General features: G+C 44.4%; 2 protein-coding genes across 3 annotated transcripts in view; one reads left to right on the top strand and one right to left on the bottom strand.

The window, feature by feature from the left end:
* Window positions 1-10,552: 10,552 nt before the first annotated feature.
* SHOX2 (short stature homeobox 2) lies at window positions 10,553-19,453 on the bottom strand. 2 transcript variants are annotated; one of them, XM_042903180.1, is made up of 5 exons: window positions 18,997-19,453; window positions 15,863-16,071; window positions 13,366-13,423; window positions 12,968-13,056; window positions 10,553-11,403 (listed from the first exon to the last, which is right to left on the bottom strand). In XM_042903180.1, exons 1-5 carry the CDS (start codon window positions 19,346-19,348, stop codon window positions 11,110-11,112), a joined length of 1,002 nt encoding a protein of 333 aa, XP_042759114.1. In that variant the 5' UTR covers window positions 19,349-19,453; the 3' UTR covers window positions 10,553-11,109. The 2 variants fall into 2 exon arrangements, with proteins under 2 accessions (XP_042759114.1, XP_042759115.1); XM_042903181.1 differs by having other exon boundaries at window positions 10,553-11,367.
* A 3,872-nt stretch (window positions 19,454-23,325) lies between these two features.
* Window positions 23,326-26,722, top strand: part of RSRC1 (arginine and serine rich coiled-coil 1) — a 249,432-nt gene continuing 246,035 nt past the window's right edge. Inside the window, exon 1 of the mRNA XM_042903182.1 lies at window positions 23,326-23,514. The gene's annotated coding sequence lies outside the window, so the exon portion shown is untranslated. The remainder of the gene's footprint in view (window positions 23,515-26,722) is intronic.

The raw sequence follows: 26,722 nt of genomic DNA, 5'->3' as shown, positions 1-26,722 counted from the left end.
GAGGAGGTAAATGGAGACAAAATGCCTAATTTGGACATATTACAAGGGCATCAGTAAACAACTTGTATAAGCCACAAAAGAAAATCAGAAGGAGGAAAAGAAGAAAAAGAAAAGGAGAGGGGGAAAAGCTGTGAATAAATTAAAGAAGGTAAACATTTCTCCTAACATGTATTATATACTACATATGGAGTACCGCCAAGTATTGTCTTTTTAAGAAGGAAATTTAAGTCTCAGCCTGTGCATTTCCTGAACGCACACCCCAGGAGGACATGCCCTGACACCAGGTGCTGCCAGCTTCCTCGTGCAAAAGCATACTTCTCTCCTCCCAGCTCAACTGATAGTACCAAGATGCCCCACCTCCCCTGACCATCTGTATCTTCCTCTCTACCTCCCTTTAACTATCAGTGTCAGGCCCACACTAGATGCTCAAATATTTATTGAACACTTTGAACTTTGACTGTAATTGGGCTTTTCTCATTAAGATTTGAAAGAATGTTTAAGGAGGTATTGTTAGTTATGCAGGTAGGTAGGTAGGTAGTTTCCTATTTTTAAAAGTTTTACTGGGACATGAGAAACTAATACTTTCTGTGAAGCAAACAGAAGCATCCCAAATTATTCCAAGGCTTATTCTTCACTAAAGCAGCTGTTAAAACATATGATAAACGGATATCACAGGGTTTGGTGAGTAAAGGTCTCCTAAGTTTAGCCAACTTACCTCTTTTTCTTTAGTCTTTCTAGCACTTACAACTTGCCCTCCATCCCATCCCCATCCTATGTCAACCATACCCTTCTCTCCCTTTCAATTACCTTCAACGATGTCGGACTCTGAGGGGAAATCAGAAAAAGACAGTCTGACAAGTGAACGTAGAAAGGGGGAAAGAGTCCAAGGCACATAGTAGGTTTTTATTAAGTATCTGTTGACTGAATAAATAAATGAGTTATGTGTGGCTAGACTTCTAGAATGAATAATTTGGAAGAGAGGAGGAGAATAGAAGGACGAGCTGGAAGAGGTGAGAAGTTGCTCAGGATAAAAACATGAATGTTTCCCATAGAGTGAGTAGAGAAAGAAAACTTCTCCCCCAAGCAGTGAAGAGCTAGTGAGGATACAATCATAGGAATTGACACTACTTGGGAGAATTTTCTCCCTGTTCTGTAGCCTCCATTTCAGTCAGTCAAAGAGTATAACCAAGCTTCTTTATTTATTCAGCATACTTACCTGCTGTGTATCTCATTCTGTACCCAAAGAGATTGGATGAAAAATATGAGGGTGGTGGGGCACGCAGCAGGTAGAGTAAATGGAACAAGACTGAACCCACTTCATTGCTCCACTAACCTCAGAAGCTATCATGTTATCCAGCAATGTCTGACCCGGCTTGATTCCACGGACAGCTCTCTGGTGAGGATCATTCACGGCATGAAAGATAGAATCAGTTCTGTGCCCAGATCCACTGCTTTGTCACTGATAACACTGTACACATTCCAGAAATGACTCTCCCCCAGCCTGTCAGGACCCATCTACTCTAATTCTTCGCCCTGATTTTGGAAAACTACAAAAAGGACCAATTACCCTCTGAGTTAGTCACAGCCTCATTTGTACTCAATGAGAAATCACACACACAGGCACACAACTCCTCCAACAGCACAACGGGTGCTGACTATTAACCCAGATCAATAGTCTCAACAGAAAAGGTCAAAGGTCCAATGGGCTCTGGGAACCCCAGACCACATTACTCTCCACCTTGACCAACTTGACAGACAAGCTCAAATTGCTCAGGCTGTTCCCTTTCAGTGCATTAGCAAACAACTTCAGAGCTTGAAACTAGTAGTTCCTTTCTCTACATTGAATACTATATATATATATATAAAGTAAATAATAACAAACAGAAGATGATGAAGGAGAATAAAGCAAGGCAAAGATTTTCATTGCTGACTAACTTTTCATACAGAATACACAATTTTGCAGACTGCCTCTAGAGGGGGAGTCTGCTGGATGGCATATGAAGATCTGTGTGCCTCAGTGAGAGCATACTCTAGGGTATGGCAAAGCATCCCAGCCCTGAGCTTTGGGGGACTCTTGCTATTGAGTTCAAAAGGCCTCCACCATTAAAACTTGACCAGAGGCTCTTATACATACAAGCAGCTCCTGTATTTGCTTCCTATAACTGTAAGAATACATTTCCACAACTTAATGGCTTAAGACTACACAAACTTCAGCGCCTAGGTGGCTCAGTTGGTTAAGTGTCTGACTTCCGCTCAGGTCATGATCCCAAGGTTCATGGGTTTGAGCCCCACATTTGGCTCCGTGCGGACAGCTCACCGACTGGAGCCTGCTTTGGATTCTGTGTGTGTCTCTCTCTGCCCCTCCCCCACTTGTGCTATGTCTCTCTCTCTCTCTCAAAAAAAAATTAATAAACATTAAAAAAAAAAGACAACACAAACTGGTTATCTTAACAGTTCTATAGGTTAGAAGCCCAAAGCAGATTTCACTGGCCTAAAATCAAGATGTTTACAGGGCAGCATTTGCTCTGCAGCAAATTCCTTTTCTTGCCTTTCCCAACTTCTAGAGGCTACCTGCATTCCTTGCCTCCTCCATCTTCAAAAACAGCAACATTGCATCTCTCACCATTCTTCCTTAGTCCCATCTCTCTGAGTCTCTGCTCTGGCCTCCCACTTCCACTTCTAAAAACTCTTTGAATTACAATGGGCCCACTTGAATAGTCCAGGATGATCTCCCTATTTTATTTATTTTATTTTAAAAAATGTTTTTAATATTTATTTATTTTTGAGAGAAAGACAGAGCATGAGTGGGAGAAGGGCAGAGAGAGACAGAGACACAGAATCCGAAGCAGACCCCAGGCTCTGAGCTGTCAGCACAGAGCCGGACTCAGGGCTCAAACTCACCAGGCGAGAGATCACTACCTGAGCTGGTGTCGGAGGTTTAATTGAGCCATCCAGGAGCGACCCAGGATAATCTGCTATTTTAAAGTCAGCTGGTTAGCAACCTTAATTCCACTGGAACCTTGACTTCCCTTAGCCATATAACCTAACATATTTACATGTTATAGGGACTAGGATGTGGACATTTTGGAGGGTTTTTTTTTTTGGGGGGGGGGGGTTGGTTTTTTTTTCCTGGCTATCACACTTCCCTATTACTCCCTGGGCAATTGGAGGACCAGGACCAGTCTCTCTTTCCAAGCCTTCCTTTGATGGCTAGTTCCACCTAATTTCACATGTCTAAAAAGTTTTGGAAGCAGGTTTAGACCTAAAACTCCCCCAGAGAAGGTCCTGGGCCCTTTTAAATGAGCATCGGGCAAGATTAAGTTTTAAGGGAAACTATCGAAGCCTTAAAAGAAACACAACTGCCGACAAGTGAGAATTTCAGTAAATAAATACATTGACCACAAGACAGGTAATTACATTTTAAACCACTGATGCCAATAAATGTAATAGAAAACACAATGTAGCGTAAGTACTGAAAATTTGAATAGGTTGATAGACTTTTCAAATAATTTTTAAGGGTAGTTTATTTTCTTCTTCCTTAGCACGGAAGCATAAAAAATGTGCTCAATAAGTAAGCAAACGGAAGAACAATCAATCTAATATCAAAGTGACTAGAGAGTTAATGCCAGGTCTCGATTTGTATGCTGACATTCCGGAATATAAAGGACCGGAGGTCAGAGAATCTGGGTAATCTCTGTATTAGAAACGCCCTTGAGCTGTCAGGGAGAAAGAACTTTTTCCATGCTATACAAAAGGGCAGATCTAAAGTTATAGTCCTTCAAAAATCCTATCTAAAAAAGTTTTGCAAGATTTGAAATAAAGTTTCATTTTAAACTCCAGGCCACACAATATATACACACATACTCAATATCCATTCATATCGAGGAATTGCGATAAACATGCCCACCACCTCCCAGTATTTTCCAAAACAGTTTCTAAGCACAGAGAGGCAAATTCCAAATCTTCTCTATGTTATAATCATTTGAAAGGCAGATAACGGAAGTATAGAGGAGAAGTACATTTGTAGAAACCTACTGTCTTCCAGTCACTTTACCCATCTTATTTTATTTGATCCTCACAACATGCAGGGTGTGTGGTACAGGACACAGGTTATAGGAACCTCAGAAATTATCTGAAACTTCACATCTAATTAATTGGTGATAAAATTGAGATTTGAACTCAGGGAAGTCTGCCTCTAAAGATTAGTCATATACCACACCACACTGACTCTGTCATTACACTGAAGATGTGCAAAAAGTGTTCTGAGCTCTTAATAGATATTATATAAAATATGAGGCAAGTATAAGTGATGTATCTAAATTTAGGCATTGGAAAGAAGTCTGTCTTCTTTTAATCTGCTACGAGGACTCAATTGTCCATTTTACAGTTACAATCCTTGTAACAATGATTCAACATTCCTTCCTTTGTATTGTATGTGTTTTCAAACTGGTATTAAAGATTGTTGGTCAGCAGCCTTTTATTTTTTTTTTTTTTTATTTTTTAATATATGAAATTTACTGTCAAATTGGTTTCCATACAACACCCAGTGCTCATCCCAAAATGTTCCCTCCTCAATACCCATCACCCACCCTGCCCTCCCTCCCACCCTGCCCTCCCTCCCACCCCCCATCAACCCTCAGTTTGTTCTCAGTTTTTAACGGTCAGCAGCCTTTTAGTCTTTTGGCATTTTACTGCTAATTGTCTGCAAACTTGAACAGCCTAAGAAAATGCAGATGGTCCTGTGGAACACAAATCACAGTTACACATGGTATGCATTTAATTCTAACGGAGTGTGTTTCTTAACCTCTGGGTGTCGCTCCACCATTCCTTTATAAGGCTACTCATATCCAAGAAAAACTCTGTTTCTAACAACAGGACAACAGGCCCCACATGTGTTGTGGGCCATTCAGATGCATATAATGTGTCTGAATGCCTTTAAGCAAGTACGTTTAGCACATGTTTCCTAGCACTATCATATGTATTTATAAACTGCGTCCCCCTAGATGGTAAGCCCCTTGAGGGCAAGTGTCATGCCTTATATTTCACCTTATGAGCTGTACATGGCAGATTAACAATTCTATCTGTCATGTATACAGCACGGTGCCAGCTATAAATTGCTCTTATGGGTGAGACCCCTAACTACACTGTGACATTTGCTACATCTTCCAGATGAGGCTGGATAGAGAGAGACTAACCAATTACCTAGAATCAAAACGAATAGGTAATGTTTTCCCCTGGCCCACAACAGAAAAGTATTCATTCCTTGTCTTGCTCTACTTTATTTTTTTCTTCTAAGATTTTATTACAAGAATTAATGCCTATTGATATTTTTATTAAGATAAATATCACATATTGCTTACATATACATGTGCAAGGGACTGTTCATAGGGCTTTACAAATACTAACTCATCTAATACTCCTAGCACCCCATGAAATAGATGCTACTTTTATTCCCATTTTACAGATGAGGACACTGAGGCACAGAGAGATTAATTTATCCAAACTCACAAACAAAATGGCTAAATGGCAGCAGTGAGGTTTAAATCCAGAAAGTCTGGCTCCAGAGTCTGTGCCCTTAATTTATTTTGCACTATTCTGCCTGAATAAGAATCTACAAAGCTCCTTGCTCAGGACATGTGAGTGGTGGTTCAACAAGGTGGGGAAATGTGTGTTTACTCCTCCCTATGTGATTTATTTGATTATATTCTAAAACCTTTCTTCATGCCAATAGAACTCCATGTAAGTACTATACTAAATTTTCCTGTACTGAAGGCATATGCGATGGTTACCTTGACTGACATATAAAATACCCAAAACAAAATACCCCAAGACTAGAGGATTTTTTGTTCTATGAATTAAAGACATGAAAGGATTGCCTAGGCATCAGAAGTGTTATGAGCTCACATCTGTAAGTCTTTCTTGGAGATTTCCATATTTCTTATACAGGAATGTTCCCTGTCTGAAACATTTCAGTGTTCACTCTATATCTGAGTTTGAAAATTCTCTAATCCTTTTTAATTTTTAATTCTCAATTACTTTTTCAACACACGTAGGACAAGCACTTGCCGTAATATGACGTTTAACACTTTTTATGTTTTTCTTTCAGTCAGCTTGAAAACATGCTAGTAAACATGCAAACATATTGTAAAGGTTTGAAATTCGGGGTGTGTATACATATATCAACAGGAGTTATGAATTATGTATATTCTGAGCCTATATAAATTAGATTTTGAAGAACAAGCATCACAGTACTCAGGCAGGTCATAATAAGAGATTCCATGTGAAATGTAAAAACTACCTTGAATAAATTATCCATAAGTTAACACTCTCATTATAATGACATATTTATTATTTCTGGGTTTGTGATGTTCCTTTAATGCACTCTGACTGACTGTTGTAATGGCACTTCAAGAAACCATTTCAGACTCCCCCCCACCAATGAAATTTAGCACAACTTTATTTACATTTGAACTAAAATAATTTAAAATAATGTAATGTTACAAACAATCACCTACTTCCCAACGTAGAATACCATTTCCTTCTGCCCAGAAACATCTAATTAAAGCAGGATATAACTTTAGTAATTATTTTCACACAGAATGTCTCTAAAATTAGTGTCGATTGTAAGACTAAAAATTGGGAGACTGACAATCAAAACAATCTTAAATGCTTTGTTTATGTGATGCAAAGGAGTGATCCTTTAATTCTTGCACACACATTAAACTGATTTCACAGACTTTCTGCGCTGGTGTTTAACATAGTCAAGTGCTTGAGGTTACACAGAATAAACAATCTTGAGATCTTATTGCAAATGTTTGCAATTTATGATGTAAACCGATTTGTGAAAAAATAACAGGATCCATGTCACTGAAGCCAAAAAGGCATTTTTCAGAAATCAAAATAGTTCCGAAATTTGAGCATTGCATTATACTAAAGTATTACCATCTGAAGATCTACAAAGTTAGAAGTCTGGGGAAAAACTCAAACTAGATATTTATCATTTCAAGCTTCAAGCAAAGGCCTCCGATTTTACCGACCCTCTTGTATCCTAAATTCCTCAACACTAATGATATCTTGAATAATCTCTCTTAACTGAGTTTTCCCCAATCAGGGATTTTGTAGCCTGGGAAGCTTTTGCACACCTTGGTGTGAAAGATCTGGGGGGTGGCGGGGGAGGGAGTGGCAAAATGTTTATTATTTATTAGGATTATCGAATTTCTACCAAAACAACGTGCATGTTGGGCCTCATCTGAGTTTAAAGCGAAGACTTCGGGCGCCTTCTCAAAGAGGCTCTGGAAACCCTGAGTTTGGAACTTCGCGTTCACACTCCCAGGCGCCTGCCTGAGAGTTTGAGCCGCGGCGTGGGTGGAAAACGGGCCCAGCCTGAGCGTGCGTGGGAGGCTGGGCCCGAGGGACGCGGCCCGGACTCGCCAGGAAAGGCAGCCTGGGCCCTTGCAGAGTCTTGGGAGGGCGAACACTCTTGACGCTGGGGTCCCGCAGGCCGCGCCCAAGCTCAAGTACCGCCGACCGGGCCAAGGAACTTTGGCCCTTCTCGCTGGCCTGGCCGCCTCCGCGAGCTCCTAGCCTTCCCCACTCCCGCCGGGCCGGGCCCCCGCGGGGCTCGGAGCCCAGCCCACCCCGCTCCTGCCGCCGGGAACGTTCGGGTCCGACCTAGGCCGCGCTGCTGCGCCCGCATCCTGGTGCCCCGGGCCTCGCCTGCCTGGGCCCAGACGCACCGCCCCCTTTGACCCCAGGCTCCCCCAGAGCTCGGCTGCGGGGACGGGCTGGGCTTCGCGTCCGCCGCGCGGCCGGCTTGACCCGGGACGGAGCCGCTAACCACCCCCGGCTCCAAGTTCTCCCGTGACCTCCGACCTCCCTTGGGGTGCCCGAAGAAATGTCCGAACCCGCGTCGAGGGCTGCAGTAGGGCTGGGGCTGGGAGCCTGCGTGTTCCGACCCCCGGCCCCTGGCGCGGACGGGAGCTCGCCGGAGGCCACTGGGCGAGGGCGGGCGGCTAGGCGCGGCCGTTGCAAGTGCACCCCGCCCCTAGGCAGATGTTTATTATGAGAACTGAGGTCAGCCAGGAGAGCTGTCAACTTGTCAACTAGGAGACTTGCGAGGCCTGGAAGCGGAATACGGCCCAAGTGCTGGTCAGTGGTCTTTAAAAGCTACAAAGATAAATATAAAGTTATCACCCAAGGAACAGCTTTGAGTGCGAGCTCAGCCCGGGAGAAGGCCGAGTAGGGACGACGGGAGCACCACTGGAACTCGCGGGACTTTGTCGAAGGGGTGGGGGGTCTCCACTACGCGTCCTCCGGGCCAAAGGGGCCCCCAAGGGACCCTAGGGACACCCTCGATCTTCGCGGAGGATGCCCCCCATCCCAAGAGCCCGTGCTGGAAGGGATGGTCCTGTCCGCGGCCTGACCAGGCCCGCGTCTTCACAGTCTCTACGCTAAATAGGCAGCGCTTTCGGGTTTTACTAGTGAGACTTCTTCCGGGAGGAGGGGGCTGGGAGAGGTAGGAGGGAGGGAGGGGATCCTGGGTATTCTAAGGACTCTGGGACCTGGCTTTTCCTGAACTGGGTCCTTGCTTCTGCCTTTTCCTAAATTAAACCAACGAAAAATCTGCCTGGGCCAAAGCGCTAAACTGGAGAGGAGGTGGCCCTCCCTGAAGCCCCGTTCCCTTCACGGCTTTTACCCTACTCCCAAACCTTTATCACTTGCTTGGGGAGGGTCAGCGACCTGGGGTCGAGTGTCTGTTGTGCCACAGTTAACCCAGGTGGATTTCGCACCGCGTGATCCCGCTTCCCTTTCTCCCCAAAATGTTCCCCGAAAAACTACAAGGGTGAAGGTGCAATTAAATAGAAGAATGAGAGTTTGTCTTGGGGAGTCTATTCTATATTATTTTACATACTATCTGCTCCTTTATTGATTTGGTGTAAAATCAATTCTGTTTCTATTCTGGGTGGATATAAAAAAAGGGGGGGGTGCGCTCAGCGCTTTCGAGAGTCACCATTCTCATCGCCTCTTAATAGCGGCACGTAGAAGCAGAGGCAAGCGCTTTTCTAAGTTGATGTGTTCGAGAGATAGATACGCATTAATCAAAAAAGGAAGAAGGAAAGACTATCCCGGATAGTTTAATAGTAACAGGAACAAAGATGACGCGAACCCCATCAAATGAAACAATACTATTTTCATTCAATTGATCGGCAAAGTGTCTTCAATTAATAACTTGGCACTTATTTAAAAGGTTTAACAGAGGTGAAACCGAAACATTTTGTACCAACAACACATCATGAAATAACAGCATCTTCTTTTGTTTAAAATAACTTAATACACTAGAAAAAATATGGCAAATATAAATAACTTTGTTTTCATGGAGAACAAATAGTTACAAAGCTCAACCGCATACCAAAGTTCAGTTAAAAGAGCTTTTCCTCTTTCTTGTAAATTAGAAAAAAACAAAAACACAACTAAGGAGGCTTTCTAGTGATTGGGATACAGATTGCTTAGTCCAGGGTATCCCAGTTTAAATAGCTACATGAATTGAAACAAACAAACAAACAAAATTACTTGAATATACACCTTTGTGAGATAAAATGCAAATGTTGAAAGTCAACCATCAGTTCACACATTATAGCCAAAATAAACTTTGTTCGTGTGTATCAACATATTTTACACAAACCTACTGCTTGTATCTAGTTGGGTGTTATTTAAGGTGAGTGTGACAGGATAGAGGGGGGGAAATAAAGCAAGGTTCTCAAACAGGACATCAGGAAATCAGCAGGAGGGAATACAAGAAAGGAGGGAGGGGTGACTAACACTGATTGAGCGCCTACTGTGTGCTAGGAGCCGTGGGAGGCGCTGTACCTTTTTTATTTCATTTGGTCTTCTTTTCATTTTCCTTTCCCCACATTTTCTGCCCGCCTCCGTCTTCTTGGGACAGAGTGTAAATTTTTTTCCCTTCCGACCTTTTTCTTTTGTCCGACAGGATCAAAGACGGGGCAAAAAATATAGATTTGAGATATATCAATTTCCAGATGCTTTTGGTATTGTTTTTCATACTGAAGATGAAAATGGAGTAAGTGCATGTGAGTAAAGCAGGGAGCGGGGAGACACCATCAATGGAATACAAGTAACATGCAAAACCGGAATTTACTGTCAGCAGTCTGGACAGTGCTGCCACAATAATTTCTCAGATAAATCATTGTCTGTGGTAACGTTTTTTGTATTAATATCATCTTTTTCCCTCTCCTCGCTTTGTATACTGTCTTCCCTCTTCTTACTCTTCCATACGTGGTGGTTTTTAACTCAAAGCATCTGATTCAACGTACAAGGAGGCCCGCCTCTCTTATCAAATTTCTTGTATTAAAGTGAACTTCGCAGAAAAAGGTCAGTTTCAAAACCTGTGAACTTCCCAGCTGCGCACTTTTTTAACCTTAGTTCTTTAAATAAGTATACCTCTTCCTTCTGTTTTGCCTTTTCAGCCCATTAAAAAAAAAACATACACTTTAAGTTGGTACCCCCCCCTCCCCATTCTCTCGAGATTCGTCCGGGTTATTTTTCCATATTTTTTAAATGTATAAAATACTTTAATTTTTAAAATTTGTTTTTGTTCCTTGATTCTTTCTCCAATTTCAGCTTCTGCCAAATAGCAATAAGTTCCCCTTTTCTTTTTTTCTCTCTGGTTTGTCTTTTCTACTTTTTTTTTTTTTTTTTTTTTGCTCATTTTTTATTAACAGGATTTTTATTTCTACTCAAGAATCCATCGTTGCAGCTTTGCCTTGAGCCACACTCCGCTGTCCTAGCGTTCCCTTGTTCAGTCTCTCTCCAGACTTCCCCAAAACTTGCCCCTACGAAGCCGAATTCTATGCCCTTGGGTAAGTGAATGGTCAGGAGCAACGGAGCTGCTGCGCCTAGTGGGATCGAGGGTCCCGCGCGGAGTCTCGCCCTCCAAGTCCAGGTTGTGGAGAGGGGCAAAGGGCGATCAGCGGGGCGGGAAGAGGGTAGGTTCCGGAGATCCGTGGGGGATAAACGGAAAAGCAGCGAGGCGCGGAGGGTGTGCAGGGTGCACGCCGAGCTGAAGGCGCGACGTTGGCGCTGGCGTTGGCGTCACAGACCCAGGGCGGCAGCATGCTTTTTGGCTTTCAGTCTGAGATCGGCGATGCTGGAGTTCTTGCTGGTGGTCTTGGCGGCGGCGGCGGCAGCCACCACGGAGGCGGCGGAGGCTGAGTCAGCGGCCAGCGTGGCCAGCGGCAGTCCGAAGGGCGGCGCCGGGAACATCATGTAGGGCGCGTGCGCGGCCAGGTGCGGGTGCAGGTGGTGGTGCGCGTGCGCCACGGCGCTGTCCAGCTGCAGCTGCGCCTGAACCTGAAAGGACAAGGGCGTCACGTTGCAATGACTATCCTAGGGTGACAACAGAATAGAAACAGAGCATTAACGGCGTCCAGCTTGGCGAGGGGGAAGGCTGGGGCTAGGGACAGGAAAGGGGCGTTTGGCTGACCTCCTCAGTCTGTTACTGAATCTGGGATATTCCGGTGCGCCAGAGTCTGTGCAACTCGCTCAGCGCCTTATCTCCCTGGGCCCTGAGGGACTCCTATCTGCAGGAATGTGGCCGCTCCTCTCAGGAGCTGGGCCCATCAGAGGGCAACCTTGCTATCGTGTTAATAGCCCTCCTCAAAATTAGAAAGGTAATTTGGAAAGGCTCTCTCGATGCCATCATACATCCCTTACCCCACTAAAGCACTAACAAGTAACCAAGTACTAACAAGCAAACTGTAAAACTTTTCCTTGTTACTTAGGGAAATTAATTCATCTTCATAACAACTGGCACAATTGTTAGCACTTCCAACATTTACTGCTGTAACAATCAGCCTTGTTATAATGCAGATCTTGTTAAAATGCAGATTCTGATTCAGACGGTCTGCGTTGGGACCTGAGATTCTGCCTTTCTAACTGCCTCCCTGGTGATGCTGGTGCTGCAGGCCTGCAGATCACTTTATGAGTAGTAAGGGTCTCCTTTTAAGATCCCACTCTCTCTTTCTCCAATCATTCTCCTTGCTTCAAAAGCCTAGCATCAGGATGCTAGAGTCCTGTGGTGCCAAGAGAGCTAAGATCTCCCTAACACTAACTGTCAATACATGGGTAAGCCCAGGTGTCTCCCCAGTCTAGGGGAGACTGCCAGCTGAGAGCTAGGGTGCTGCCAACTGAGAGCTAATTCACGACTTCACAGCCATACCAAGCAGGGGTCCTGGCTAAGGATGGGCAAGGTCAGGCACTGGTTGGGTAAGGCTTGCGCCCTTAGGCTTGAAGAGCAGGGGTGTTTAGAGCACTGGGATTTCCCAGGATTAAATCTTTGCTGCAGGCTGTCCTTTTAAAATGTAGTCTTAAAGGTTTCTTTATACCTAAGAAAGGGATTGCAGAGGCAGGGCATCCCTGGGAAGACCAAGGCTTCCCTCTCTACTAGAGATGAAGCTTTGTTTGCAGAGGCACCTTTAAAAAATCAAGTCTGAGTTGGAAGTACTTTTATTTATTTACTCTTCTTCTGCCAGACACATTTAATGTGACTAAGGGGTAAGAAATACCTAGAAAAATATTTAGAAAGTTGCCTTAGAAAACACCTGAGGACTTACCTCTGTATTGGATCTGACAAAATCTTAATCAAAAGGCTTTTCCTTTCTCTCCCCAAGTGCAATCTTTAGTGCATTTTTAAAGGACCGGTTGCTGGCCTCAGGCCCCTGCAGGTTTCCCATGAGGACAGAAAGGACTAGACACGTAGGCCCTTGACATTGTATAGGTTTGTTTTTTTTTTTTTTTTAAAGGGGAGTGAATCCACTATATCATCTCAAAATTATTCTTCAACTGCATGGACACCAACATTGGGACTCAGAGAGAAGGTATATTCAACAATTCAAGCAAACATCCGGGTCTTTTTACAGTTAAAAACAGGTTGAAAGCGGGCTATACTTGCCTGCTGAAATGGCATCCTTAAAGCCCCTACGTTGACATAAGGTGCAACTCTACAAGCTTCAAACTGGCTGGCAGCCCCTATGAGAACACCTATGAAAAAAATGGGGAACAAAACACAATAATATGAGGTTAATATTTCCAGCACTGTTTTCCAGGGTTCCAAATGATACTAAGACAGAACTAATTCCTCTGGAACTGGACAGTTATCTTCCTACACTGCTGCCATAATTAAAATAAATGTAATTTACTCCCAAACTTTAGGACTTTCATTAACTGCCTTCAGAGCAGATTTTTAAATAAATACCATGATTTTATTTTAGAAGTTTCTTTCTGACTTTGTATAATGATATTACCCAATTCTCTTTTTACTGAGAATATGATTTTCTTTGAGAAGCATACCTTTATGGAGTTGATTTTCCTGTTTTCTGCATTTAGCTCTTCGATTCTGAAACCAAACCTACAAATTGGAAAAACAAAATAAAGCCTAGATGTTACGAATTCCAATATTTTCTTTTAATTACCAGAGTACAATGACAAAAGAGTAGTGTTTTAGGCAAGGATTGAGAGATACAGCAAGCAATATTTGAATTATAAAAAACACTCTCAATTTCCAAAGTCAAATAATGCAAGTAAACAGCAAAAATAGATTTCATAGACTTTTGCAAGATAAATTGTTTCTTGATAAATTACTATTAGTCCTGGTTTCATCTTTCTGCATTACAGAGTCCCCAAGGCCTAAAACTCTCCCTGATACCTGATACCAAAGTGATAATGGGTTTAGATGTTTGCCCAGTAAGACCTGAGAAGAATGTGCTCATTAATAGCCTGTAATATTAATTAGCTTCATCTTCAAGAAAAACCAAACACCAAAGCAAATAGTGACTCTGGGTTTGGTTTTTTTTTTTTTTTTTTTTTTTTTTTTGGTTGTGGGGGGAGGAAGATAAGAGTGGGGGAAGAGGTAATTAGTGTCATAAAAGCCTCACTACAAAGAAGTTTAGAATTTCTCTGTTCCTCTGTGCAGCAGAGTGTAACACAGTTGCAGCATAATTGTGCTATTATCATGATAATCTAATTTGCTTCTATAGAAAAAGCAGTTAGGGTAGCAGAGATGCATCCAGAAAATAACTCTAAAATTTAAATAAAAGTATGAAAAAATAAAGACCAGCAATAAAGTTCACTTCTTATGAGAAAAAAAAAAAAAAGAACAACATGCTGTGAAAAGGGGATGGGGTATGAATCAAGTAACTCCTGGATACTGTCTTCTCCCAGATATCACCTTCTTAAATAAACTTGCCAACTTTTAAAGGCAGTATGACAGATTTTTAAAAATTCATATAAACCTTGCTTTTACACTCCAGTCATACAGCATTATGTTCCAATAATACAGCATATTGACTGATTCACAAATTAAGGTTTGGAAAAAAAAACTATAAAAGAAAAATAGTGCTTCAGAGATTTTTCTTGTTTTTGAAAGCCGTGTCATAGTCAATGTAAATCTTCAAAAATTCCCCTGCCATTTAGTGTAATAGAAGGGTAGATTTCATGCCAGGGTGGCATCCTTTGTGTAACTCACATGGCCTGAGGCTTCTTGCCTCTTTTTTCCCCTAGAAGAGTTGGAACTGCGATACTAATGCTCATAACTGTAATAATTATCATCATGTCTTTAAGGGGTTGCTGAGTCTCTAGAGATTTCAGTACACACAGCAAAGCAGGAGAGGCTTAAAAAGGAAGAGCAGAGCCTTCTATTGACGGCTGTGATGACCAAGGCAGCCTATTATTACTTTTCCCCTTCAACGTGACTGCTCTGTTTTTGTCCTGATCCTATTACAAGATGCGGGGAAGCCCCATAAGAATTGCATAGTTTGCTGCAGATGGTGGTCTCTGCGCCCAGAGACCCTGGGAGTATCTGTTACAGTGATACTTTGTAACAGCTGCAGATGTTCAGGCCTAAAACTGCTCCATGTGTTCAAACAAATAATGACCATCATTTTCTCCTAGTTTATTATTTGAGCGGAAATACAATCTGAAACATTTAAATGTTTTCTCCATAAAACTAGAAGGATATGCATGCATGTATGTACATAATTTTCCACCTTGAATGCCCCCAAAGCCTATTGCCATTATATTCACCCCCACAAACCAGTAAAGAAAACCTGCTCCAACCCTAACTCCATCACATTAAGGCACTTGTTGGGTGTTGGACTTTGGGAATGCCAATATTAAGATATGTGAATTGTTTTAAAATCAAGTTTCTGTAGGTTCAGGTTTGCTGTCAGGTTAAGTGAAGGAACAAAGAGTGACCAAAATGCATTTACTGCTTTACTGTTTCACACACAGTTTGAGATCGACTGCTAACGGCAAACTGTAAATTTCCGCACTTAACAGTTGCTAATTTTCTTTATAGTCTGTACATCTATAAACCTAATTGGCATATCCGCTTGGCAACCCTAGACCCCGGAGCAGACCCTCAAGGAAAACCAACTCAGGCGAACAAAATATTCGTTGTAACTTTTAAGGCATCCAGAAGATAAAACGCTTTCTGTGGGATTTTTTTTTTAAGGCTTATAAAAGTAGGCCCATTAGGATTAAACCACATTAAAGGCATCGTGAGGCGAGGGGGGTGGGGGTGTGGTTTATAGAAACTCTGGGAGCAAGCCCAGCACAGCTTTCTTCTGCTGGGAACATATGTTGGGATGGGGGGGGGGGGTAGGCTATAATACTAAGATTTACTTTGGAAAATAGGACCTCTAGTAAAGACCATCCTTTTCCTTCTCACCTCACTCCAGGTTCTTGAACCCGCTGCGCCCTCGCTGTATGTCCCCCAAGTGGCCTCTCCTCCACGCGTGCCCCTCCTCCACTCCCTGGGCCCTGCCTTGACCTCCTCACAGCTAGGTACCTGCACTCGGGCTTCGGACAGCCCCAGCCGTTGGCTCAGTTCCTCGCGCATGAAAGCGTCCGGGTAGTGGGTCTCATCAAAAAGCCTCTCCAGTTCGTTGAGTTGTTCCAGAGTAAAATTGGTCCGACTTCGCCTCTGCTTGATTTTGGTCTGGCCTTCGTCCTCCATCCCTTTCGCATCCTCTTTGCGATCCTTCAGCTCTGGGGACACTGGAGGGGGCACCACAAGTAGGGCCACGCGAATGTCCACGTGCGCACACAGAAACACACACACACACACACACACACACACGGACAAAAACAACACGGCAAATCCTGTTACCAGATTTGTCTCCAAAAGGATGGAGGATCCTGCCCCCTCCCGGAGTTCTGTCCACTGTCTCACCCTGCCCCGAGGAAGAGGAATCTGGAGACGTGAAAGATCAACTCTGGGCGGCCGCCCTTCCTCAGCTATTCACCCACACAACCGTCCGCAACTGTAGCCTACTCACCTCCTCACTGTGCACTCCACCGTCCCCTGCCCTCCCCCGCGAACGCCAAATGCATTCCACTCACCCTCTCTAGCACTCACACTCTGCCAAGCACACCAGAAATCAAGAGCGCCGCACCCGGCCAGGCACAGAACCCGGTCAGGGCAGAAGGGCGCGGCGAGGCCATGCACTGGCCTCTCACCGGCTATTCCCAGAGCGCTGGGCCATTTTCAGGCCAGCCCTGGCCTCCGCTGGCTCTGTTTCTCTCAAACTTGCTGCTGTAATTTGGGAACAATTGGGCTCAAGGGTTGCGGCGGCAGAACAAGACCCGGGTGCTGTGCGGCACAGGGAGCCGCATCTCCGGGCTTTCGGTGCTGACCCAGGGTACGAGCCCAACCCTGCTGACAGCCCACGGGTGGCCAGGCAGTCTCTATCCCCCACGCCAGACACGGGACGCCTGACAAGAGGCGCCCACGCCATGTTGGCGGCCTGAAGGGCTCGCCGCCCACGCCAGGCCAAAAGGCGAGAGGCGGAGAACCAGCCTCCGGTGGCGCGCGAAACAGACCGCTGCCTCTGTTCTCTCCTTCTCTCTCCCCATTGGAAAGACAGACTCGACCCTAAACGCTTAAACCCACAGAGATCAACAGGTTCAAGCGGAACATTCGTGATCCTTGGTTTCTATTGGTTGCTCAAAGCCTTTTCATGCATCCAGCAGCTCGGTTGTTTAATAAAATATGCATTTTTCTGCTCTGGGTTTGCACACACCCGTTGCTACTTTATGCTGTCCTTCCTTCTCCCTTTAAAAACAGGAGCTCTGCGAACGTGAGCATACAGAGTCAACCGAGGGAGATTATATATATATATATATATATATATATATATACACATGAGAGTAAGGGCCAGTGATCAGGAAAGCCCATATCAACATGAACTGCCCTCTGGAACCTTCACGCTCTGCGCCTGAGTCGGAACCTTGGGTTTTTAAGGTGTCAAAGCTGAGTTTGGATAGTCGAGGCTGTTTGTGGTTCTTCCTAGCCCAGGATCCCGATCAGCATGGGTGTTAAAAATCATTTCCGGAAGAGCCGGCCTGCAGAAAAATTAATACTTGTCCTGAGCTTGGAAATCAACAATTCCAGGACTATGTCTGCCCGGGTTGTGACCCTAACCGCACGATGCGACATGCTGGTGTACCCAGGGCCTGGAGCTGCGGACTCAGGCAGGGGAGCCTGCACTGGGCCGCCCGACAGCGGTGCTATACTTTTCAAATTTAGGAGGACCTGCTGCCTGGTCTGGGGGAAGAAGGAGCCTCTAGATCCTAGCCCAGTCTAGCATTCTAGCTACGGTGATTTTAGGTGTTGCCCACATTTCTTGTTCTCAGAGTTCGTTTTATGGACATTTGTCCTTCCATTGGGGACGAAGCGGGTAACATTATAGTAAACGTTAGGGGCCAAGTTAATAAGAAAATATTTCCACTGATATTGTAATGAAATTTAAACACGAAAAACACCCTTCAGATTCTGCCAAAGGGGTGAGAAGGCTTTGTCTATTTCGGGTTATCCACAGTGGATGGATGCCTCTCAAACTTTTGGAGCTTCAAAGAGAAAGATGTCCACATTTCCAGTTGATTAATAGACTTAATATAATCTCGATTTCGCCCCCAAATTTCCATTTATTGGCCTAAACAGGAACAGACCGTGTTATAAACAACTTAATTGCTTGCTTAAATATGTGATTCTACGCATGTCACATATTTTCTTAATTGGAAAAATATGGCAGCACACCAGTTACTGCAGGCACAGAGTGCCAAATTAATTTTATTGTTGAATTCTTTTGAATTGGTACAGGACGCTCCACCATTTAGATAAAGCCATTTCCTAACACTTTGTTGGCACGGAAGGATTCCCTCCCCCCTCCCCCCCCCCCCCCACGAAACCAGAGATGATTCGAAACAGTAATGCAATTGTGTAAATACCGAAAAACCAATCCCCAAAAAAGGGAGCCTAAAGCGTCTCCCGAGAGAAACAGCCTAGCCTGGACCTTAGCCTGCCTCGGCCTCGTTCAATCGTAACAGCTCAAAGAGAATGGGAAGTTTTGACCTCCAGGATCCGAGGATCCAGGATCTTCGTGGAGTTCGAGTGGATCTTAGCCGTGGCCCGAAACCCGGGGGTGACCCCAGGGTGAAATCTCCCTCCCTCTCTCTCTCTTTCCTCTCTTTTTCTTTCTTTCTCAGGCCTAGGAAAGGGGCTCCCTCAAACTCGGCGCTAGATGCTAACCAGAATCCTGCCGCCTGGCCCAGAGGCTGTCAGCACCCCTGCGGCAGCCGGGCCCACCGAACTTCCCCGTCCGCCCGCGGGCCGTCTGGGTTGCGGGCCCATCCTCTGGCTGGTGAAATGCGCTTCAGTGGAATGGGAATAGCGAGAGCATCCGAGAAGGGCGCGCGCAAACCCCACGCCCCCCCTCTTCACACACACTCGGACCCCACCCACGACCGTGCACACCACCGGACTCCCACCCCTCCATCATCACTCTAGCTTCCAAAGCTGGGGTCCAAGGGCCCGCTCCGCGTCCCCCCCCCCCCTCCCCGCTGGGCCTCGGGGTCCTCTCCCGCCCGAGAGGAGTCAGGAAGGCGGGAAGGGGAACCGCGGCTGGGGGGTTAGGCCGTTACCCTCGGTGAGCCGCGGGCTGCCCGGCTCCCTGCTTCTCTCAGCGGCGCCCATGTCCAGCTCCCGGACGGGAGAGCGCCCTCCTCCAGCTCCTCCGCCTGCTCCTCCTCCTCCTCCTGCACCTCCTCCGCCTCCTCCGCCTCCGCCTCCGCCTCCTCCTCCGCCGCCGCCTCCGCCGGCCGCCCGGACTGCCGGGCTGCTGCGGTCGTCGCGGCCGGGATCGGTGCAGCCCGTCGGCTCCTTGGTCCCGCGCAGCGGCCCGCTCTCCAGCACCTCCCGGTACGTGATCGCCTCCTTCTTCTCCTTCACTTTCTGGTCAAAAGACTTAGAGACGAACGCCGTAAGTTCTTCCATCGCCGCCGATGCCGGTCAGCTCCGCGCTCAACCTCTCCCAGCCGAGACCCGCTCTTTTTTTCCTTCTTCTTTTTTTACTGCCCCAGCCCCCCCAATAATAACACATCAATGGGGCAGGGGGTGGGGGAGGAGCTGGAGGAGGAGGAAGAAAAAGAAGAAGAAGAAGAAAAAGAAGAGAAGAAAGAAGAAAGAGGAGAAGTAGGAGAAAAAGAAGTAAGAAGAGGAGGAGGAGGAGGAGGAGGAGGAGGAGGAGGAGGAGGAGGAGGAGGAGGAGGAGGAGGAGGAGGAAGAGGGAAGGGGCGGGGGCCGCCGGAGGGAAATGGGAACTGATGCTTCCCTGCCGGAGCGCGCTTGTTCAATGTTAAGATCTTTGACAATTCTTCCTGCGGAGAGTTCAGATCTGATAGCAATGCTGCGCTTGAAGTCTCACTATTTATACTTCGCAAAGGCGGCCCCTTGTTCTGAGTAAATTACCTCCCCTTCGCAACTCAGAGGGAGCCCCTTCCTGGGGAAGCACCCGCACCACTACCTGGGGGTGGGAGATTGGGGGTTGGGAGGGAGGGAGAAAGAGGGAGAGATTGAGAGAGAGAGAGAGAGAGAGAGAGAGAGAGAGAGAGAGAGATTGAGATTGATTGAGGCTGGAGTCCAGGCAGGCTGGAGCTGGAGTGGGAGGGCAGTGAAGGGGACGGGAGGGGGCGGGAAGAGGAGGCCGGTCCCAGGCCGTCCGGGTTTTCAGATGGCCTCGGCCGCCTGTGCTCTTGGCCATTAATCCAGGGTTGACGAGAATCCCTAATTAATTTAATTAGGCGTGGATTTTGCGTTGGTGTCACGATTCAGTTAAACACTGGGGAGCTGGACCTACTCCGCCGGGGCGTGGCCAAGAGGAAACTGACAAGTGCGCGGCTGCTGGAGTCAGTCGGGTACCCGGACTCCGCAACCGACCCTACAACCTCTCACCGCGTCAGGGTGCAGCGCAACTGCTCCGCCCCGCCTTGCAGCCGGGCTTCCTTGACCAGCGTTAGGCGCCGGGCACACCAGTTCCGTATGCTGACTCTGTGTCCCAATCCTACACCCCCGCTCCTCACCCACCCTCCCACCCACACAGCCCGGCAACCTGTGTTCACAAGCTTGCTCAGGGTCACGGTCGTCTACAGCGTCCCAGACCCGCGCGGCTCCCTATAGGGGCTTCCCGGCCTGCAGCGAGAGCTGAGCCTGGATCTTTACTAAGCTTCCTGCCCCGGGGAGTTTGTGATTCACCCCACTACTCGCATCTTAGAGCACTAGCCGACACCTCTACGGACAAACCCAACTCGGGCCAGCCTATTTAACACGTTTCCTGAGCAGCTGTTCCCTGACAGATTTCATTTTAAAGTGTTTCCTTAGCGCCTGGTCAAGGACAGTTTGACTTCGTTCTCTCTTTGAGGTCTCAGGATCCTGACCCCTTCTCCCTTACAACTCTCTGCAGCCGGACCCTTCCCACAATGAACTACAGGAGTTCTTCTTTAGCATCCCCAGAAACATTAAAAATCAACAGTAATTTCCTAATTTTGAAAAGCAAATGATTGTCCCTCTTGGAGTTCGAAAAAAAAAATCACGTTGCTTAACCCCCCCCCCCCCCCATCTAATTTATCGTGGACTATTCAAAAAGAGAGATTCACTGGGAGAAAGGTCTCTCTCTCTCTCTCTCTCTCTCTTTCTGTCAAAGCTACAACTTAAAATTCTATTCCTGGACTATTTTCACCGAATTAGTTTGTTATGTGGAAGGAACATCTATATTACTGAGCCATTTGTCTATATTGTGCAGGACAAAGCTTGCTATGAGTAATGTGGCCATATATATATATATATTTATAACACGAATATTTACATACGGAAAGTTGTAATTACTTGAGTGCATAAACAAATACATCTCTTCAAGCGTGGCTGGGGGACATTTTCAAGTAGTATGAATATTAGTGCAGGTTTTCTTCTGATGTTAAAGGTAACGTGTTCATCTTCTTGGATCTGATACTCTCAGTAAAAATAAAAGCAATTACAGAACTTTGATATGTATAGTTCTGCCCATCGGTTAGGTTGTGAACACAAAGTTAACAGATAATTTGAGAACTATAGTCAAAGCAACCTGAATCATTTGTAAAAAGAGAACACAGTTATAATGTAATATATTAGCAGTTCTAGAACATATACACATAGAGTATCTTTGTCATACTATACTACTCCTTAGATTAAAATGTTCACATTTAGTGAATTTAAGGAAAATGGAAATCATACTTCTTAGAAATGTTACTTTTCCTTTTTTTCTCTTGAATTCTGAAGTTATCTTTTGTTCTTCTTAAAACATTTATTGCTGCTTTTAGGAGAAATAATTAAGATCTTTAAGTTTCCAATAGCAATACTTTTTAGGTATTAAGGAATTATGAATGCTTGCATTTATTGTATCACACTACAAAAGGGACTCAAATATGTTTTCCAAGGTTATATGAATTTAGAAATATGATTTTACATTTAGTCTTGGTTTACTATTTATAACCACTTTAATTCTGATATTGTCAGAGGGGAATAACCATAAAACTTTAATCCTTTATGAAAATCCGTTTTTAAGGTTTTTTAGCAGAATGACCAGTAATGGGGTCAGCTAAATGGATGTCTTGCTCAAATGGCTCTGAAACTGAGGTGTTAAAAACGTATTCGCAAACAGCCCCAACATAACCACTACTAGAAGTCTGGCAAGGGATTAGGAAACTCAGTAGTTACTTTTTAAATTCCATCTACTGAGGTTGAGGGAAAATGACCATTTTAAAGGTAAACAGGGAATGCTCAGACACCAAATAGATTTTCCCATAGATTTTGCTGGCATATTGACTCCTTGTATATATTTAGGAATAGTGGTGTTGATACCAGATGGAGCTATGAGAAATCTGCTGTGTCTCATCACAGATCCCCACTGGCCCAAGGGAAGTTTAGTTAAACAACAACGACAAGGTTTTAAATCATATACTAATAAATGTTCATGAAGTTTAATTATGTTGTTTCATTAGATGAAAATATTTTCTGGAGACAGGATATTTCAAAATGTTGTTTTGGTAAAAAAACATTGAATAAAGTTCAGTTGACAGCCTGCAGACAGATACACAGGTTCCAATAAAATTCAGGACCCCAAGGGTCCGCCCAGCTCTTGAATTGTTTAAAATAAACATGTAATGTAGTAGTTAAGTTTTAAAACGGCTTCTCAAAACTGGTTAGTTAAGGTACAGTCATTTATGAGAAATATATTCGTGAAAGTGATTTTCACCCTCTCAAATCGTCAGCGGAAAACTGTAGCTTCGATATCTATCAGTTGTTATAAGTTTGTTCTCACGGTCGACCCAAACCAAGGCCAAGAGTTTATTCACTTTCTTACCGTTTATTACAGATAAATAATGTAGTGTGAGTTACAGAAAATGTTGAATCGCTGTAATTTCCATTCGTTTAAATAACAATAAAACCCTATATACACTTAATTTCTTTCGGAAGAAACCTCCTCTCCCTGCCTCGGGCAGCCTTCTCCCATTTCTCCACTGACCAGTTAACTTTAATGTGAGAAACTAATTTGCACCCAACCTGTGAATGCCTTCACCTTCAGGTAGAAGAAACACTGATTTTAATGCATTTTTGCAAATAAATCATTACAGTTTAATCACACACGACTCCACACAGACACACACCCATGATTTATTATCGTTAAGCTAGTTTCCTCCTCCCCCAGCGTGAGATAACCAATTTTGCTACGTGTGGTGTCTTAAACATTAACTTCCTACGATGCAGATTTGTTTACTGATTATCTAAGACGATAACGACGATTACTAAGGCAATAACACTCTTCCGTCTCCACCTTTATTGCTTTTGGGAGGAAGAAAATCAAATAAGCGAGCACGCAAACCCAACACCAAACAAAAAATTGGCGGCGTGACAATCTACTCCCTCGGCACTCCTCTAACTCCTGGTAGCCTCCATCGATGCACTCGAAAGCTCGGCTGACGCTGCCTGGCGCTGGAACCAGGAAGGCGGTGAGCTTAAACTGAAGCAAGTTCGGAGGACGCCGGCGGCGCCCAGATTTGAAGGAACGTTTCTAGGTCTGTGGAGCCTGCAAGTCAACGCGAGGCCTGAGACCGAAGGCCCGGACCCAGGTGATTCCCGCATCGGTAGCCCGGGAGGCGGCGCCTGCGGGTGCGCGGTTCCGAGGCCCTGGTAGGCTTGAGGCGGCGCGGGGCCTGGCGTAGTCCGCTGGGAAGGCGGCGTGGAGTCGGGGTGGAGGGGGTGTTGGGTGGCGGCCGCGAGGCGTGCTGAGCGGCACAGTACGCATGCGCCCCGCACCTGGCGCTTTCTGACCCTTTAGGTCCGAGCTGGGGCCTGTGGGTGGTGGGTGCTGGGTGCTGGGTGGTGGGTGGCTGTAGGATTGCGTGCGGTCGCAGGCCTCAAGCTAGGCCCTTGGTCTGGAGGTGGTGAGGGAGAGTTAACTAGCTCTTCCTCCCATTCCTCCTTCACCCCCTACTCCCGCCACACCTCCTTCTCCATTCCCAGTGCCTGGTCCTAGATCACTGCTTTGGGTTTCTGTGTGGTTGGTGCTTCGTCACTAGCTCTAGGTAGGGTGGAACGAGAGGGAGGCTGCCACCTGGTGCACTGTGCCCCACTCACTCTGCTGTTGGTACTTTAGATCCACCTGCTCTTTCAATGTCTATCCCCCTTCCTGGCTCGCACTCTTGCTTAGGTGAAATAGACTTAACTTTCTTAACATATGAATCTATTCACCTTATTCGCTTCTATTTCTTTGACTTCAGAATTTGTGGCCTGCTGGTCATAGAGTAAGAGCACATGGCTACCCTTAAGCTCTGTTTACTTTGGTGAGCGGTTATAATGCACTGTTTATACGTGTTGCCGGCTCATGATTTTAGGTCAACCTTAATGTAATTTCTATCTCAGAGGTTATATATCTTTAAATGTACATTGCAAGCCTAAATTTTTTGTTAACTGCGTTTTCAGAATTACCACTAACCTATTAGAGTTTCAGCTGACTAGGTACTAGGTATTCAAATAAATTCAAATATATTTTGCGTTACAAAACAGTATTCCAGCTGTCATTTTTGGACTTAGACATAAAAGCTCTAAGAGAAAGAGTTATGCAGAGTTGTCAGGTTTAAGGATTTGAACAGATATGATAGGTGCAACCTTGTGGGGAAACTGTGTATCCCCTCCAGCTTTAGAGCCTATAGGTATTCACTTTCTTTGCAGGCAAAGGAGATTTCCTGCTAAGTGGTAACACTTTACTACTGTATGTTCTTCAATAAGAGAGCTAAAAATGTTGGAAATAGAAAAAAAAAATAAAGGCAGCTATTGATTGGCCTTACCAACTCCACCACTCTTAACAAAGAGTTGTGTTACGAGTTGGAAAAGTTGTGTAGTAAGATTGTTACAGTAGATGTATAGATATATTTTCTGCCTTTCAAACCACTGGGGAGAGATATTTATGACTGATAATGTTTTTTTTAAAAAAGAGGTGCTAGGGGGCGCTTGGGTGATTCAGTCAGTTAAGCTTCTGGCTGTTAAGATTTTGTGGGGCCGCTGTTAAGTCAGTTAAGATTTTGGCCCTAGTCATGTTATCACTGTTGGTGGGTTTGAGCCCGAGTTGGGCTCTATGCTGATAGCATGGAGCCTGTTTGGGATTCTCTCTCTCCTTCTCTCTTTGCCTCTTCCCCACTCATGCTCTCTCTTTGCCTCTTCCCCACTCATGCTCTCTCTCACAAAATAAATAAACTTAAAAAAAAAAAAAGATGCTAGTCAGCAAGTTTTTTGTGAATGGAGGAGTGTTTTGACAATTCTGTATCTCTTTTGAATTTTGCTTTTGAATTTTTTCTAATTTGCTTTCAAATTAGAATTTTACCTCAGTTTTTTCACTGTTTTTGCATGATTCTGTACTTGCTTGCAGATTTCTTCCTATGCTAAAATGATATTTTTACTTTTTTTTACTTTACGTCTTTGAGGTGGATTTCCCATTGACATGCCTGTTCTTTTCTTTTTTCTTTCTTTTCTTTCTTTCTTTTTTTTTTTTTTTTGCCATGTGTCCAAGATAAAAAAGATTGATATACTAATGAATGAGTGGTGGAGAAATAAACTGTCATATCCTCTAGGAATCTTTGTTCTAACTGCATGTTTTCTGAAAAAGGTTAATTGCTTTTTGTACTTTTTTTAATAACTAGACAAAGGAACTATTTGTGTATGCCTTGAGCTGTCTTTTGAATGAGCACATCTTGGCTTCACATCTTCAATTAGTCACTTAAACTTTACAATGAGATGTTTTTGTGAATTGATGTCCTGCTGTAGTCCTTACCTGTCCTGGTTTCAGTTCTGTAGTGGGAGTATTTGGGTAAAGTTTACAACCAAGAGACTACAACCAGGAAGTACTAGAAAATAGAGGGAAGACAGAAAACCAAGAGCTGTATGAGTTCTGTTCCTGTACTTGCCTTTTCTGTTTATAGATAGATTGAAAAATTGTTAGCTTGTGGGACTCTTAAAGATCTCTGCCCAATTCATTGTTGCCCTTATCAGAAAGAGTTATTAATGTGTTTTACATGTACTGTACCTTAACGATGGAGTTAAGTATAAAGAATTCTTTCTTACTAGGAGTGTGTAACATGAGTAAGTAAGTACTCATGAGTAAGTATTTTCAATTATATGCCAATGATATGAAAATCCAGAGGTAAGTATATATATCTAGGGTGGTGAGTACGATTTCAGAACCTGTCATTGATAGAGAAGACAATTTTTGGATCTCTCTTATTTGCTTTTAGTGTTCACTTTTTCTGAATAAATATTTGAAGCTAACTGTAATAAAGAAATATAGTGGCTTTTGATATCTCTTGATTAATTATACTTCAGTGGAATTTTTCTGAAATGTAAATGTGTTATTTGAAAATACATTCATAGTTTTGTGACATGGTTTTTGAACTTTCTTTTACTTAGTTCCTCTAAGGAAGGATTTTGTATCTTTCATTAACTTTTCTGGGTTAAATGTAATCATTCTTCTACTGGGGTGCATTATGTTGTTTGAAATTAAAGGAAAATTTATACCCACCTCCTATTCTCTTTCTTTTTTTTGCAGTCAACAGCAAGGTACATAATTAGATCTGTGTCATGTTCTTTCTACTTCTTTATGCCTTACATAGGGACTTAATAAGCTGGGCAAGAGTGGAGAATGGCAAACTTTCTAGTTTTAGGATTCCTTTACAACTCTATTTGTTTATTTGTTTAAGTAGGCTCCATGCCTAATGTGGGGCTTGAACTCATGACCTTGGTATCAAGAGTCAGATGCTGTACTGATTGAGCCACCCACATACCCTG

The sequence above is a fragment of the Panthera leo genome, chromosome C2 (genome assembly GCF_018350215.1).
Source record: "Panthera leo isolate Ple1 chromosome C2, P.leo_Ple1_pat1.1, whole genome shotgun sequence".
Lineage (NCBI taxonomy): Eukaryota > Metazoa > Chordata > Mammalia > Carnivora > Felidae > Panthera > Panthera leo.
This window is presented reverse-complemented; position numbering and strand designations above follow the sequence as displayed.